Genomic DNA, 18,179 nt, shown 5'->3' with positions numbered 1-18,179 from the left:
ATGCAACCATACCCCCCAATTCCCCGGCTGCTCAGCCCTCCTCCTGAGCCTGCATTGCAACTGAACGGTTGAGACTCCAGTTTTTTATGAGCTTGTAAATTTGTACTTTAATTCGCTCACCAGAAAAGCAGCAAGAGCAGAGCAGGTACGCAAACAACATGCAAGACTGGGGAGAAAGGAGCCCCAATCAAGACATATCTCTGATTGTCCAGGACATGTCCTCAGTTGTCCAAGACAGAAGTTTAACTTTCAGCTTCTAGTTCAGGGGTAACAGGAGGATCTAACAGATTTTCTAAAAATAGAGCAACATAACAATATAGTAATTTTAGGTGAGGTCACATCTTCATTCCTCACTGTCTTTAGAAGTTTTTCCTCAAGAGAAAGAAAATCAACAGTTCTATTCTGCAAAGCCCAAACTGCCACCTTTGAAATAGTACATTTCTAAAATTTAACATAACCCCAGTGGGAAATTTTAGTAGTTGGTGAGCTGCCTTGCAACAGCAGTACTCTTGAAGTCTGCAAGAGTTCAGCTACACAGGGAGAGGTTTCAGAGCAGGGAGGAGTGACATTTCCATTGTACCAACTGAGCATTACATTACACCTCCATTGACTGGGAAACAGAACCAGCAATTTCAACCTGATCCTCTGTTTTCTGCATAGGTAGAAACCTCAGCTGCAGTAGTGAGAGAGAGTGTAGAAATTCTTGTACTGTAACCTGGAATCCTTTTTCACACGGCTTGAGATTGAAATTACACAATCTCAGGCAAGGACAATCAGAATGCAGAAATACTCATCTTCTTCGGGGAAAACCTTGCACAACCTCCTCCTTCCTGGCCCAGGCTAAAACTCCTGGCTCCTAATGGTAAGTTGTGGCTGATACACAAACAGCAGCCAAGTGAACCTGGGGAATCCAGTAGAAAAAGGCTCATTTATCTCAGGAAAGAATGAAGGTGATTTTTCTGTTTAACACTTCAGATGATTACTGAGTAAGTATTTAGAATGTTATACAATGGTATTTAAGGTAAAAAAAATCATGTTCTTAGTAGAGTGGAGTCACTAACGATCACAGAACCAGCTTCCCTCCTGGAATCTTGCATTTTAGAGAGGAACAAATAAAGTTCCTCAAAAAACACCTGTTTTCCCTACATGAGTTTCATACCACTTTCTCATGCTTTCAGCTGGGATGGGGTTGACTTTCTTGCTAGCAGCTGGCATAGTGCTGTGTTTTGGATTTGGGATGAGAATAGTGTTGGTAGCACACTAATGTTTTTCTTTGTTGCTAAGCAATCAAGGCCTTTTCTGGTCCTCACACCGCTCCACCAGCAAATAGGCTGGGAGCGCACAAAAAGTCAACAGAAGATACAGCAGGGACAGCTGACCCCAACTGACCAAAGGGATATCCCATACTGTATGTCATGCTCAGTATATAAAACTCGCAAAGAAGGAAGAAAGGGACATTTGGAGTTACAGCATTTGTCTTCCCAAGTAACCGTTACATGTGATGGAGCTCAGCTTTCCTGGAGATGGCTGGACACCCGCCTGCCCATGGGAAGCAGTGAATTAATTCCTTGTTTTGCTTTGCTTGCATGCGTGGCTTTTGATCTACCTATTAAACTGTCCTTATCTCAACCCAGGAGTTTTTTCTCACTTTTACTCTTCCAATTCTGTTCCCCATCCCAACTTGGGGGAGCGAGTGAGCGGCTGCATGGCCCTAGTTGCTGGCTGGTGTTAAACCATGACACACTTCAAGGAATCATCCCAGGCTAAGAAACACAGGATCAAAAAAAGCCTGGCCTTTGTACCAGATTTGCAAAACCGTCACAGTAATTTACAAGCTCAGGTGTACATTTTTCTAATAATAATTTCATCTCAATGCTAATTACAAACACTAACGTTGTTACTCCTAAGCAGAAACAAGCTCTTGTCTGTTGTGAATGGGCAAGGAGAAGCAGAGTCAAGCACACCTTTGGTACTCTGCAGATAACTAATAGCAAAAATAATAAAAATGGTAAGACCATTCTATTGCAAGCTCTGTCACTGACTCACAGCAGGTCTTTAAACTTGCACATAGTCCCTATGATAGATGAGCAGGCTTGTTTACAGCGTGGCTAATAACACTTCCTTTCAAGCAGTACTTTAAAACCCTTGAATAAGAGATGTTTCATCAAATGTGATTTGCTCGTTATGTTCATCACCTAACAGTATAGCTGTGCACGGTGATGCTGCTTGAGGGACAGCCAGAAGAGAAATCACAGTAGAAGCTGCGTTGATCATGTCAGAGGTGGTCTGGCAGGAGACCAGGGACTAGGGTAACAGAGGCTGCCATGGCTCAGAAATGAAGAAGCTGAGCAGATTTGTATGAAGAATTTTCCTCTAAACCTTCCACACTGTGCCTGAACTTGGCCAATTCTGGTAAGTCCCAATTTTTGGGAACTTTTAAAAATAACCATTTAATACAGAGTGCACAGAAAATGAAAAACAAAAAAAAAATTTAAAATTACAAACAAAAGTCAAATCAAAGAAAAATTCCTGTAAGGGAATTAAGCAAGGTGACAGAGACAGGGAGAAGCAATCTTTCACAAACTTTAAAATTAAACTTGCGATTTTTTACCTCTCTCAGTGAAAGCCTGATCTCCTCTCTCCTGGATCCTGCTAAACAGCTCTCCTCCCTCCATGCTGAAATAAAGAACACAAAACCCCACCACCTTACATGAGCAGAAAAGATCAAATTAACACCTGACTGCACATCCATATAATCACACAGAACCGTGACAGGAACACATTAGAAAGTATTATGGGCCTCCTAGGCCAATGCTTCCTAAACATCACACTTATTTGAATCAATGCACAAAGCCATTCTGATATGGAATAAACCGAAAACAAAACACGACCAAGGAGTTTTGATGCCTTCAGTTTAATGTGTCCTGTCACAAGAAACATGACACACATAGCTGGGAAGTCAGATACGCTGGCACTGGGAGGCTGACAGTAATCTTTTTTTATGTAAGGGTTGCAGATGAAGAAAAAAGAAAGAAGGAAGCAAAGACACTGAAAAGGATTATTAATTTGTCCCTAGTGAAGACAACAATAACTGTGGTATTACAGATCAAAGAAGAATAGGAAAAGCTAGAGTCAAAGTGGTAGCAAAAAGGATCACGTCAGATCACAGGATTCACATCTGAAGTTGGAAACCAATCACAATCAAAGTGCATCATATTTGTAGAGATATATCTTTCAAGACTGTATTAATTAGTCAATGCTCTAATGAGGGCGATTGTCATGGAGTACAAGGAAAATTTATTTTCTGGTTAAGGATCGTCATTCTTCCATCATACAAGATGGCTGGAGCAGCTATACATTTCCATATCAGTTCCACAAAGACAATAAAAGGTTTGCTGTGCAAACCAAAATCGCGGCACTGAGAAGGCTCATCTAACTCTCACCTAAGCCAACATATTCTCCCACTCCCTCCACCCCCTCAAAGAGCAATGTTTGGTGGGGGGCTGCTGCTGGTCCATACCATTCCATGACAATGAGGAGGCATCTCTTTCCATGATGTATATTCTCATAAACATCCAGGACATGGACAATGTGGGGACACCCTGACGCTCGCCAATGATATTCTACTTCCTGACGGGCTTTTGGGTTGTCATACAGGAGCTGTAAAGAAATAGGAGAGAGCAATGTCAGTGAGCCAGCATAATTCTGCTTTAAATTGGCACCTACATGCATTTCAGCTCAAAGATGGTGGCAAAGGCTACTCTTAGCACTTTCTCCAGCCAAAGGATGTCAATGCATCACAAGACTTTCACCGTCTCTGGGCTGTCCAACTTCCTAGACTGAGGAATATAGAAACAACTGGTCCCTTGGAACTGGAAGGACCTCGAGCGCCAGTGAGGAGAGATTTGGAATCTGAGATGGAGACAGACTTATCTCATCCACTGCTGGATGGGAAACAGCAATTGTTTTCCTACTGGTTTGCAGTACTTGCACACAGAGGAGAATCCATCTGCTAAGGACCTTCCTACCTGCCCTGCTCCTGGAAGAAGCGACTTTTAGGTGCAATGCAAATCCTTAAAGTTCAGTAAGATTTAAAAGAATAAGGATTTTCACACTGAATCTGAACGTGCTACTTAAATACTACACAAATTTCTGACTCCACCAGGGTCAGAAAGGGACCTTTGACTATCTAGATGCTTGAACTTCTTTCTCTGTCACATGCAAGGCCAGTATATTTTAAAGGCACTAATCTCTAGAAGGGAGGTAAGAGCTCATCTTTCACGATCCTGCAACCTCATACACAAGAAACGTGTCCCTTCCCACTTGAAGAACTGCTCTGTATCAGACTCTGCAGCTGAGTTTTTGTGCAAGAGGGGCACATTGCTGAATCATGCCTTTTTTTCTCTGCCTTGTCTCTCTAGATACCATTAACACTTTGTGAGAGACTCTCTCTTTACTGCACATTTATACAGTTCCTACACAGCATGGCTGTGATCTAAGTTTGATACTTTATGCCCTATAGTAATAATCATTGTAATGATGAAGCAGCACAAAACTGATCCTATATAAAGCATTGTCAAATGCATTGAGACAGAGTAAAAACAAGCAAAGAGCAATCACCTCTGACCTATTTGCCTTGAAAAAGGACTACAACAACTGTTGCAGGAACTGTTTTCAAACAGGCAAACAAGAAGTATCATTGTTGCACTATCAGGCCTTAGCCTGAAGCTCTTCTCACTGGTGTTTGCTATCAGGTCCCAGCCAAAACACAACCGCATGATAATTGCTGAAAACAAGTATTAACATGTAACCTGTCATCTGGGACCTATGAATCAGCCCAGGAAAATGAGATTGCTTTTCCATTCAATTGCCAAGCTAAGGCACAAATGGTGTCACAAGCACCTCTCAATATAGGGAAACACATGATTTAAAGGTCACAGGAAGGAAGTCGCAAATTCTGGTTTCTTTATTGAGTCCAATACAGACAATTTGCGTCACTGGAAAAAAAGCTTACATTTCTTTCCTGCTTGAACATCCCTTTCAGTAAAGCAGACACTGTAACATGGCAGGAAAGGCCTGTAACTCTTCAAGAAATGGTGGGAAAGCACTCAGGAACCACTGGACAGAAGGTTAAGAGACTTCTCTTCTTTTCCAGTCTAGGAACAGTAAAAGGGTGACAAGTACTCCTCTGCCAAGTGCACATTTCTGTATTTTTGTGAAGCACAGAGAGGTTGCAGGAGGGGACGAGCAGCCTCAGGAGGGCTGCTGGCTGCTTATCTGAATGGGCAGCGAGACTCACCACCGTGACCACCCTCCAGGCTCCCTCAACTCTGCTCCAAAGGCTCCAGCATGACACCAGATTTTCAGCGGTGCAAGGAGCTGAAGAAGCTTTCTTACCGAGTTCAATGCCCTCGCAGCCAACCTACTTCTTCCACAGCTGTCATTCTGCACCCAGAGCATACCCTTTTGAGATCACTAACTATCCGCCTCTTCCTTCCTGCTCCAGCCTGGCTATGGCCTGATTTCCAACACAAATAACTTCCTAAAGAAAGAGATGGCTCCAATTTGGACAAAAAGCCCATTAGCGAGTCCAAGTGCAGTTGCTTTACTTCTTTCAGCCATCAGCCCATTCAGCGGCTTTTCCTTCACAGCCGCTGTGTTCTAGCTCAGTAGGACTGTCTGTCAGCATTTTCCCCTATGCCCTTCTGAGTTTGGGCTGTTGCCTAGAGGTCTCTTTAAAAGTCCGTTAAATTACATGTGCAACAAAGACCAAACACCCTCAGGACTAACCAGGCCGTTTAGAAAAGCATTACAGAGTCTACTGCTTGGATATTACTGAATTAATGCCACTTCTGAGCAGGACGCTTCAAAAACCTTCTCACCTATCTGTGCTACTAATTGGACATAACTAGTCTCTTTACTAATGTTAACTGCACTATAATCTGTGTGTCCTGCACTTGCACAGTATGCAGAGATGTTGTTTTTCATGTTTGTACCAAGTGCTTATGAAAACAGTTTCACAGAATTGAATTCTCACTCTCTAAACAGCTTTTACAAGGCATTTTGATACACACAAGGATGCTGCAGTTTCCTTTCTCCACCCCTACAAGCAAGTTACATATACTCCTTAGTGCCAAGCTTGAATGTACTCATGTCAAGATGACACCTGGAGAAGCAGAGAAAAGAAAATGCAAAAATAAAGAGCAGATATACATACCAAGCAACATCTGATATATCAACCAACTGTTAACCTTTGGATTTCTCCTTCTGAGCCTTAAAAATAAATTAAATCTTTTCCTTACATCTAAAACTGGAAGCCATAACTATACCTTTTAAGACATCTTAGAGATGCAGACACCTGTAAAATGAAAGCCAGGCAGTGCTGAAAGCACCAATTTCTACAAAATTCAGCTGATGATTTAGAAACATAGACTGAAATTCTAGCCCTATGGTTAAATTTAATAAACTTGCAAAAAAACCATAAATGGATATTCTGCCATCTTCCTGAGCCTGAAAAGAGACTGTGCTTCTATTGCAGCAATAGCTTTGGTAAGACTATGACCAGGTTCCCCTGACATCCTATGAAAGTGCAGACGTAGTTGTGAACAAACCCAGAGTTTCAGATAAGTTTTCCAGCACAGCTGGTTCACGCTGGTTTGAGGAAGGAGCAGCTTTGTCAAACAGGATCAGCTCAAGGAGCCCACAGTCATCCCCTTAGAGTTCCCACACAGTTCAGCTGAGTCACAGCTTGTCATGATGGGCTGTGGGCAGGATCGTGAACCGACCTAACTTCAAAACAAGACAAACCCAAGAAACATGCCCCACCTCCCAGTTTTTCTTGAAGACAGCGATCCAATGCACGCTGCACAGCAGCCTTTGCATAGCAGTGAGGGCATGCCCATGTGTGCGGTCAGGAAACACAGTTTGGAACAGGAGCTGCACAGTAGAAAACCATATTTTTGCTGGAGCTCAGCATTACTGAATCACTGCCTAAAAGAAGCAGATGAAGAAGCATTAACAGATATTCACAGGGAGATCACAAAAAACAGAGGTGATGGAAGGCAAGAAAGAACAAGTACTCTAGAGCCCTAACCCCTACTGATTCACACAACTCTCCATGATCTTTAAAAGCTGGAGAGGGAAGAGAGCTGTGCCATGGGGTGTGCTCTGCCTGTTTTGTAGGAACAACAGGGCAGATGTCAGCAGACACTCCAGGATGCCCACAGCAAATTCAGGGTCTCGCAGTGGAGGGAGGCCTGAACCCTAAATTCTGGGGTAATGGCCTAATGCAAGTTAGCAAACACCTACAAAACAAAACAAATGCTAAACTACAGCTTGGAAGGCCAGCTCTGTGAAATGTCTCCCTCTGCAGAATTTCTTGATAGAGGGGAAAAAAAAAAAAAAAAAGGGCAGACTAAAAAGTGACACAGTATCTTATAATTGCTTTTCCATTGATTCAGTGTAGTGTAAGCAAGGAAGGATAGCAGGAACCCTCATACCTTAATGGTCTGATCTATACAGGAAATAGCCTTCTAAGGACTCCAGGGAGCAGCAAGTGATTTTCTGGACTCTGAAATTGTAACAACAAGGAGAGAAGATATCCATGGGCACACGTATGAAACAGGCTGAGGACAGGAAGCAATGACTTCTTTGTGACTTTCTCTCTAATATGCCCTAGCAAATTACACAGATTACTATTATATCTGCTATCTGTTCCCTACATAGGGGATTAATACCTACATATATGCTTTTTTATTTATTTTGAACTGCAGCAATTTTTCCTAGCTGCAAACAGTTGTGGTGCTTGGATTAGACCTGTTACAGGCTCAGTTCTCATCTACTGCACGTGCCATGTTAAGGCAGCATCTGACACTGCAAGCATCCTTTACTTACTTGCACCAATTCCAGAATCTGAACTCTCCTGCAATAGACAATCAGTTTTATAATCTCTATGCTATTTTCCTCACAGGAAGGCTTCCCATTATTAAAACAGAAATGAGACCAGCAAAAACTTTCAGTCCTAGAGGACCTCAAGATGTTGTACTGATATGTAGGCACTTAAATATAGCTTTAATTTATTTTTCTAACTGGGATAAAAATGTCTCTGCCCAGGCATAAGTGGGTAATGTCTAACTTCTTTTGCTTTCTTTCCTCTTTGCACATAGCTATTACAAAAATGCTGAATCCTACAAATAAGCCTTGGAATCTAAAATCATGCTGATGCGGAGCAGCTCTTCCAGTTGTTCTTTATTCAAGAGGGGCTGATGGCAAAAGGAGTCTTGGATAATATTTCTTTCATCTCCTCCCTCCCCTACGCTACAAAAACAAGAGAAAAAAAAGAAAAAAGAGCTATCACTATGGTTCTGGACATTTTGTCTTTTATTACATACTGATTATTTGCACTACATCTATTAATTCGGTGTTAACAATCTTTATCTGTTTTGAGAGCTCTTCATAAGGGATAAAGACATGGTTTGTGTTAGAACGCTAAAGGAATTGAAATTATCAAGGTTTTCTTCTTCACGCATCAGCACTGCCAGTCAGTCAAGCTGCAGCAAGAAACGTGTCTTTTTGCAATGGCAGCCCAGCAAGCAGGGAAATCCACACATGTAAATCACAAAGAAAGCACTGAATTTTTTCTTAAAATAAAAAATATAATACATTTCTGATCAAATTGTTCAGTACTGAGGCATCAGTTTATAGGCAAGGGATAAAACCAGGGCAGGCACAGGTGGGTCATCACTAAATGTTTCACTTTTCTGCTTTTATTTCAAATCCAGCTTAGGCTATTAGAAATTAAATCTGCTTGGAGGCTTCATTGAAACAAACTGTCATCGCAGTTCCTGCAGGGCTGTCCAAGCTGCTACCACAGTTGGCATTAACTGGCATCTCCATCAGTGCTCAGGTAGACAGCCAGTCCCAGAGGTGGGCTTCCGCAAGTTAATAATAGAGCACAGTCAAGTAGCAGGGTTTTGCAGCACTCCTGCCTGTGGTATCTAATCCTATCAACTCAATCTACTGAGTATCAAGGTTTTACTAGTCGCACTGGGAGGCCCCTCTCTATCAACCTTTTTCTTCCAGTCTTCCAATCTCTACTCGGCTTATCTTTTGAAATGGCAAAAGCTACAACAGATCTTTGGTATCTTGCCAGCATAAGCGAGAAAGAAGAGGACTCAGAGAGGACTGCTTGCATGTGGTGTCAGAGTCGCACTCTGAAACCAATTCCCTGCTGACACACCAGGCTTCACATTTCTTAAGCACACATTTTAAGGGGAAAACAGGAGAAAGAGTAGAATGGACAAAGATAAAAAGAACAGTTTAACAGAGAGATGTGCTCTTTTGTAAGAGTTTGCACACTGGACATAGAGCAAATCCACTGAATTTAGCTCTCCGAGCACTCCTACTTCTCCATCCCGAGAGCACACACCATAAATATTATTTTTCTCCAAGCCTCTCTCCTGCAGTGAATCAACTAGGTCTCTCAAAAATAACTTTGGTGTGGTTCTGAATTTTATTTATTGTAGCAGTATTCAAATCACCACCAGGTACTCAATATGACTCTACAACCTGAGGTAAATAAATGAGACATACCACTATTAGTTCTCTAATTACACATGCATCTAGCCATTCACTCTGCAAAGGTCAACTGTCTTTGTTCATAAATGTTAGTGGAGATATGGCAAATACAGCTGAAATAGCAAAGCAGTGGGCCAGTATACATTTCAAATTTATCCCCTTGCACACGCGAGGTTAGCATAAAAGGCAAGCACAAAAATGAGCAAAAAAATGCCCATTTTCCTGTTCTGATAAATAATCTGATAATAGTACATGAATCTACTTGAACTGCAGTGCCCAAAGTATGTGACCGTACATTCAATACTATGGGGTATGTATAGATTTAAATAAAAAGCATGCTATGCGTTTTGTTACAACCATAACATTACTTTGCATTTTAATACTGCGCTTCCTCTGCTGTGTGGATGGAAAAATAATTCTTAGTGGCACCTTAAGATTCCAGTTATACTCAGTTGTGACAGGCTACAAACCAGATACATGCGGCTTCTATTTTATTCAAAATATTGCAACTGTATTTTAAAAGAAAAATAAATCACCAACAGCTACTAATGTGCTGTTACCAGACAAGAACATCCTCGAATGCTTGTTTATACAAGAAGGCCTACAGATCAGCTCCTCTCTCTGCCTTCCCCTTACGACAACTACTACCACAGAATGCTGCTGTTTAGCCAGTACTGACAACTGCATTCAATACCTGCAGTCAATACTCAGCATCTGCGGAGACGTGCTGCAAAGCCCTTTCTGAAACCCCCACACACCACAGAACATCCTTTCTTTCCTTCCTTCTTTAATATGCATATTATGACCGTCTGAGATGAAAGAAAACGGGAAGTGCTCTAGAGGTCTTTCCTACCTTCATTTTAAAACCTCTTTTTTCTCTGGGGATAGGCAGAAACGCAGGACAAATAGGCAAGTCACAGGATTTGTGTTCACTCTCTTTCAATGTCTGGACTTCAATATGGCTTTGCTCTGTACTGAGATGCTCTTTGCCACCAAAACCATCGTCTCCTTCCTTGGAGCAGGATTTTCACTGTAGTGCCTGCATGCACACAGCACAGGACACCTGGCAGCTGTGGCCCTAAAACACACGAAGTTCAGCCTGATGTGCCAACATTGCTCTGCCTATAACCTACTCAGGTTAACCAGCATAAAGCCAAATTATCCAAAACCTGATATGGCATAAATACCTTCAATGAAGTGGGATTGTGATTATAATAATCTGTTTCTACTCTTCTTAAATTTCTGAGTTGAGGAAAAGGAAATCTAAAATCCCAGCTGAAAATTATGATACTTTTTGATTTATGGTTTTAATCTAGTGCCTGATATGAGGTTTGCCTTTGAAAAGAAAAAAAGAGGAAAAAAAACCCTCAACAAAAACATCACTCCTGACAGCTATGAGTTCATAAATTCTGATAACAAGGATTCAGGTGACTTGGCTTCAGTAATTCATATATCTCAATCCTTGGCTGGTCAAAAGTAATAGAGCTTGCTTGTGAACTTTGCTGTTTAAGAAAATGCCAGCAGTACAAAATGCCATGGCACCTCCTCAGATCATGAGCCCATCAAACCTTCCCTCTGCTTTGATTTTAAGCTACTCATAGAACACTAAAACAAATTCAAGACCATAATCTTGATCTTCTAGGTGTCTAACACCTTCAATCGAAGCATACAGAAGATCACTTAAAACTTTGAGACATACACTATGGCCAACAGTTTTGCTGCCTTGCCATAGTGAAATTTCACACAATAGGATACATCTTGCCTGTGCTGGAGACAGAGCTGTCTTGGAGGTCAATCTGAGACTGAGACGCAGATTTCCACAAGAACTACAGCCATCAAAAAAAACCTCTCCCATTTGTTTTTTTTCAAGTGCCAGTTGTATTTCTTTACCTTTGCCTTTCTCCTGTAGAGTGACTGTGATTCAGCAATACCTCCAAAAAACATACTAGCACTTTCCACGGTCATGAAATGGGATGGAATGTGTGTCTGCCAGGATGTGACCCTCTCACACGCTTCCCAATATTGACAGCCACAGTTGCTAAGTTCCATTTTAATCACCCCGAACAACGCCCCTCCCAATAATATGACATTTTTGTTATATACATAGTCTTACACTTCTGTTTTTTTTTTAAAAAAAAAAACAAAAAAACACAAAACCCCCCTAATTACTCTAGTAGTAATAGCCATTGCACTCTACAGACATTTTCCACAGGAAGAAGGGGAAAGAGCAAACATAATAGATGTTGTTCAGAGTGCTTAATGCCCATTTAGGTGCTAACCGCCGTGAAACCCATCTGTACAGCTGTGTGGAACATCTGGACAACGATACCAAGATTAGCAAAGCATGGCACACCTTTGTTGGAGCAGGATGTTACAGAAGGCACAGACCAGAAAAAAAAAAGTACTGAGAAGATCCAAGTCCAATGTTCCCCTTCCTAGTCTTCATACTAATAAGTGGTATCAAAATTAACATAGAAGTGATAATACTGAACAAGGCAGAAGCAAAAATTAGCAACATGTTTAATCTCATTAACCACAGATAACAGTAGCTCCAAGAGGAACCCATGCTGCCTCCCAGCCTTTCTCTGTATTCCCTGCATGTTTGACTATACAGTCATGTAGATTAAATCACTCAAGAACTCCCAGGAAGGCTTTGACATCCTTCCCCCCAATACACAGAGGCTCTTCAGGGTGCATGCTGGATTTGTGCTGTAGGCATTTTGCATGCACCTGCCTTTTCACTCTGCTCTGCACCCCAGCACCACTTTGTGAGCTTCCCACCACAGCTGCAGCCATGTTGTCCTCTATGGCCCCACCATTTGGCAATTCAGAATGAAGATACCATCCTCTCGTACCACTGCCTGCACACCTAAACTCTCTTTTACCTGGCTTCCCTTCCCTTCCGCATGAATTTAAGATTATTATCCATGCATACAAAGCTTGGCAATATGCCACCCCAGGCCAGTTCTTCCTGATGTATTGCTGTTCTTCCTCTTCTTTCATATTTCATTTCTCTACACTCATATTTGTGCTTTCTGTCACATAATCTACCAGGCCAAGCAGTGTCTCTCTCTTCTGCTGCACTATCTCAAGTATTCCTAAATCATCCAAACACAAGAACCTAGAGATAAACAAAGAACTCTCAAATCTTCCTTCTCCCATTCCACAGGGCTCATCTACTTCTTTTAAGCATTACCTTAAGGGGAGACTTGCTAAATCACAGACATCAGTGGCACTGACAGCAACTGTACCTCACGTCCCCCACAGAAGAGACACTGAGATTTCACCCAGCTCTTGGGAACGTAACTGGAGGGACTCTGCCCAGTGTAATGTCAAACATTCACTCCTGAAAGCTGTCACCTGTGGGAACTTGACTTGTCTTCAAAAATAAAACAAAGCCCTAAAATCTTCAGCAAGGACACCTGCTATATGTTTTCAGACTGACATTTGTGCAAGCTCTGCTGTTGGCATCTTCAAGCACAGATCTATACCTATTTCTAAGTCACAAATCAGTAGACAGCTCAGTCATCGATGGTTTAAAGGCCCATCAGGTATGAAGATCCCTGGAACTGCCTATCGTGTACAGCAAACATATGAGAGCGAATGGTGTGACTGTGAATGGAAACAAAACCACGCAGCATTCAGCAGAGGCTAGAAATGTAAAGGAAGCCATTAAGAGAAAGAGGAAAGTAAATTGCTCTCCCAAGACTTCTTGTGCTTATTTTGTCTGAATATATATTCTAAAGCCAAGTAAAAGGAAAGAAAAGAAATAAACTGGGGGAAGGGGGAATTCAACAGACGGAGTCAACATAAGCAAGCGACAGTGCAGTAAAACCGTTATTTATGTTGCAATTCTCATTGATTCATTTTGCTTGGTGCGCTAGCTTAGCCACCCAGGGTTACAGCTCTGCTTCACCAGAACTGCATCAGAATCTAGCAATCAAAAACATTACTTTTCTCTCGAGCCCCACAGCACACTCCTGGAGCAGCTAATGCCTTGCAGCACTCACTACTTGATTAAGTGCTCTTTAATATCCAGGACACTGGAAAACACACGCTTCCTAGAACACAACTGGGAGCTGCCAGTTCACACACAGCCTAACAGTCTTTCCCAGTTCCTTGCAGAAACCTTCAAGAAACACCCTGCAAGCTGCCTTTAAGGAAGCTTGCATAAATACCACATAAATGCTCCATCCTTCTAATCTAAAGCCCTCCTGAGCCACAGCTCCTCCTCTTCATCCAAACCTGTTCAGTTATTTGCCCAGCCCATCCAGACTCCCACCCTGCCTGCTCAAGCACCCAACCCCTGGAGCCGAGACCTTCCGTGAGCCCTGGACAAGTCCCTGCTCCCAGCTACTCTGGGCAAGCAGACTACATTGCCCCTAAGCTCCAGAGGGCAGGGAACATCTTTCCATTTTGCTGCCCACTTTATTTCAGCTTTTAGCTACCTAGCCTCCCTCCAAACATTTTCCCTATACCAGGCTATGCTGTGGAGTGAGAGGTGGGAGCAGAGAGTTCCCTTCCCAACGTCCATGTTCCATTTCTTTCGACAGATGTTAGAGAACTGCTTCACATTCCCTGCTACCAGATGACAGAAAACAGTCAGACACCACAAAGGTAGAACAGAGCAGCTTAAATGGAAGGGTGGTTTTTGGCCAAAATCAAGAGCATTTCCTTCATATTCCTGAACAGATTTCCTCTCCACTCCTGCATTGTGTTGGCTGCCTCATGACTACACATGCAAAAGGAAGAGGAGGGAGATCCCAAGAATATTTGGAAGCCTAATATTTTGATGTCTTGGCTAAAGTGGTACCATGCTGAGGACTGCACAGGGGTCAGAAAAATTAGATGTAGCAAAAGCACTGCTGGACAAAAATCATTCCAGGATTTCAATCCTTTTCATCTTTCCAAGCTGAAACATACATCCATTTCCCTCTCTTCAGACACTGTCCTTTCCCCCCCTCTCCCTGCAGAAGGATCTGCTCGTGGTACACTGCATCGTTGGCTCATTTCCACAAGTCAGTGTGCCTGCAAGAGAGAGGTCTGGGCTGGAGGAAGGGGAAAAGGGAGTGAGAAAGCTGGGGCAACAGAGAAAAGGGACTCAGATCTTCCTGGCCTAAAGTCACCTGCCTGATTCCAACTAATATCAGTACCATGGAAACCGCTGCCCCACAAAAGTGTTAATGACTTCTGAGGTGATGATTTCACAGAAGCCATGTGCCATCCTGTATCATTCTCCTAGACGTGACACATCAGGGAATCAGGAAAACATACCTGTGCTAAAGCCACGTTAACAGAGAAACAGATTGTCTGAGCTGCACAGCTGCTGGTCTCTCAACGGAGCTGATTCAACACTTCACAGCAGGCAGTGGCAAGGGGAGAAGGCATTCAGCCATGATGCTCTTCCCATCAGTCAGGAAGACAGATCCCCAAGTGGAGACAGGGAGGGCAAGGGAAATTTGCAGATTTTGAACATCATGCAGCACTCCACAAGACCTGGATGATACCTGCTTAATATGCAGGATTTTGTCCAAGACCTGTCAGATGCTAGTAATTTCAACTTTCATGGGTTAATCCCTCTCCTATCACCAAAAATGCTCTGTTTTGGGTGAGGGAGGAGAATCCCTGAAGGTCCAGTGAAAGAACACCAAGACAGTGATATATCATTTTCATCATACAACTATGCAGCACAAACTCAACCAGGTCAAATGCGATCACTTTCAAAACACTTCTTAATACTAAATGATGATACCAACAATTGCAGAATCTGAAGACATTTTTCAAACCTTAATGCATTAAACCTTAAAGTTCCTGAAGTCTCAGTTTCTTCTTAGCAGTTGACTATTCTAAACTAAAAGCTGTGATATTTTGAACATGGGGGGGGGGGTGCTCTGCCAGAATTCATAATTATCCATCTCTAGCTGTATCTCCAACTGCAAGATCCGAACTATTTTAGTCAAAAGTAAAAGTTTCCACGTGAAAATATACAACAGATTGGTAGAGAAGTATTCTTAGATCCTGGACAGAACTGCCATTCAAAACCACCACAAGAGACCCTGTATTTACATATCAGATAACCAACAGCTGATTTGCCTATTAAGTCTGGGTGCAGAAATACACTTCCAGATCTTTGCTCTGCCTGAAATAGGTCAGGGTCTTCCACTTCACTACCCGAGTCCTTACAGCTCTTACAGAGAACTCTTCACTTGTCTACAGTGTGCTATATCTCCCACTTTCCACTACTGAAACACAAGTTAGCAAAGTACAGACATAGCCTTGAATTTCCCAGATCCCAGCTGAGTGGGAACCACTGTCTATTTTGGGTTAGGTATGACTATTCTCATTTCTCATGAGGAGTTTTAAAAGTTCCTGGGTGTTTCTAAATGTGGTGAATGCAAATTTTTGTATTTGATAAAGTTTTCCTACAGTCAAAATACCATTTCCTGTTCAGTTTTAAGGGAGGTATTTCTAAAAACAATTATCACAAAAGAAAGGAAAAAGTGAAACTAAGCAAGAAAACCTCCTTGGGGGTACATGCACTTATTACAGGCAGCGTGAGGGGGATTCAGAAGAGAGCCCGACACGTAAGACAAGTTTCCTGAATGCTGGCAGAACTGGAGAGCAGCACACCAGGACTCTCCCGGGGTCTCTGAGGGATGCCATGCGAGAGCTGCATTTAGTTTTCTAGAACATACGCTGACACAGCAAGCGCTACTAGAAAAATATTATTCTTCATTTCCCAAAGGACTGTTACACAAATACCTATGCCCATTTCACGCATTTATCCCTGTGCGCCCTAGGTGGAAAGACCACGAGAGCTTGGGAGCTGGAATATAAAAGTGAAGCCTTTTCATAACTCCGCAACACGCTTACCAAGGCAATTTCTAATAAAGCGTGTTTCAGCCTCTGTATCAGAAGGAAATATTCTCTTGTCTTTTGAGAAAGATGGAATAAGGCTTAGCTACAGACACGACTGAAGTCTGAATGCTTACTTAAATGACTAAGGGCAACTTTTTCGTGACCCCAGTTCTGGCTACAACACAATAGCACCAAAAAAAAAGGCAACCAACCTCATTGATAGGTTCAGTACAGCTAAAGGGAGACCCATGCTCACCCACAAGTTACAAGTCAGGTGAAATGTTATAAAGCACAAAGCTGCAGATTTGAGTAAAGCAACTGTTTAGGGAAGCTAAACTAAACAAAAACGAATCCAAGAGCCTGCATCAAATGAAGTGGGCAACAGAGTCCACCCTCCTCCTTTAGAGACATGCCTGGAAACTTGAAATTGTGACATTTAGCCACAACCCATAGTCCCACCTCTTGGTCTCTCTGAAAAAGGCCTGACTGCAATTTTTAAGGCTGCACAGCCTCCATGTCTTTGGAACATTTGCTACACCCCTTTGAGCTCTGTTCCCCTGGACAACCCTGCAAGCCTTGGCCATGAAGCCCCTGCTGTTTTGCAATACACGCAATAGCTTTGTTGTCTCTCAGCTACAGCCACCCACTTGTCTTACATACCTTGCAAAAGGTACAAACCCCAACAAACACCTGACAAAAGACAAAAAGAGAAAGATATTTAAATGCTAGGATCCAGCAGTGCTCTCTGGCACTTCAAAGATGAACTTTAAAGGTTCCATTCTGCAAAGACACTATCAAATTTAAAGATTACAGATTTACAGATTATAAATACTCTATAGTACTCCTCAGTCCAGATTTCATCTAGGCCACATTTGATAAAATCCTTTCCTTTGACTATGTAAACCTTCCAAAAAACATTTGCTGTTGCCTGTCACAAAATGCAGGACACCTAGTCAATAGTCACATTCCTCTATCTTTGCCAATGTCCATGCTGTTAGCCTGTAAATACTCTTGCCATAGATTTCCTTATTGTCAATAACCGATTGTGTTCATTATTTATCGTACCTTTAGCTCAGACATCCTGTCTCCAAGTTTTTATCATTTGGGTAAAGCTAGCACAGAAGCTTGCTGTGGTAGTCCTAACAGTTTAACACATAAAAGAAAGCAGACAACACATGTGTGTCCTGTGTCTTCCTTCCCTCTGTCCCAGTCCCTGTCGAGCCTCCCATCTCTCTAATGTGGACTCTTTTCACTGTTTAGAACATGTAGGGCTGTGGGTTTAAAAACTCCAAGCACTGTTTGGATTTCTCAGATACACTAACATTCTTTTACATAGCTAAGCCATCAAAGCCATGCCACTAAAAATTAAAAGGGAAAATGCAGCCTATATAGCTTATTTTCCCACCAGGACCAACCAGTTGCAGCGTTTGTTGTAACCACTACACACACACCTAGCAGTGCCTGTAAAGAAACTGCATGGAAGTTCAAAAACCTGAAGTTCTAATCCAGCCTAGGCAAATGAGGAAACTTTTGTAAAACAAACTGAAGAAAAAGAAATGAAAGCTGAATCCTCCTCTTTGCATAATCCTGACCAAAAACAAAAAAAAAAAAAAATCAGCAGTAAAAGCAGTAAAGCAGGCAAGGCCCAAGTTGCAGTTTTCACTGAAAAGGCTCCAGTGAAAGAGGAAGAATAGTGATGCTTTATTGGAAGTGATTGATAGTAGATGTAAAAATAACCCTACCAG

The 18,179-nt window shown here is 42.2% G+C and overlaps 1 protein-coding gene across 8 annotated transcripts in view; it reads right to left on the bottom strand.

The window, feature by feature from the left end:
- The window catches only part of MAPKAPK3 (MAPK activated protein kinase 3), a 93,831-nt gene that overhangs the window by 12,209 nt on the left and 63,443 nt on the right, over positions 1 to 18,179 (bottom strand). For 6 of the 8 annotated variants that reach the window (XM_074602398.1, XM_074602395.1, XM_074602397.1 and 3 more), the window contains 2 exons: positions 3,521 to 3,660; positions 2,612 to 2,676 (listed from right to left, as the gene is read on the bottom strand). In XM_074602398.1, coding sequence (XP_074458499.1) covers positions 2,612 to 2,676; positions 3,521 to 3,660 — 205 coding nt within the window. Of the gene's footprint in view, positions 1 to 2,611; positions 2,677 to 3,520; positions 3,661 to 6,825; positions 6,991 to 7,499; positions 7,571 to 18,179 lie in introns of all 8 variants that reach the window. The other 2 variants (XM_074602400.1, XM_074602401.1) reach the window with 1 other exon arrangement.

Source organism: Larus michahellis, chromosome 10 (genome assembly GCF_964199755.1).
Source record: "Larus michahellis chromosome 10, bLarMic1.1, whole genome shotgun sequence".
Taxonomy (NCBI): Eukaryota; Metazoa; Chordata; class Aves; order Charadriiformes; family Laridae; genus Larus; species Larus michahellis.
Note: the sequence above shows the minus strand (reverse complement) of the source record. Positions and strands in the feature narration are given on the sequence as shown.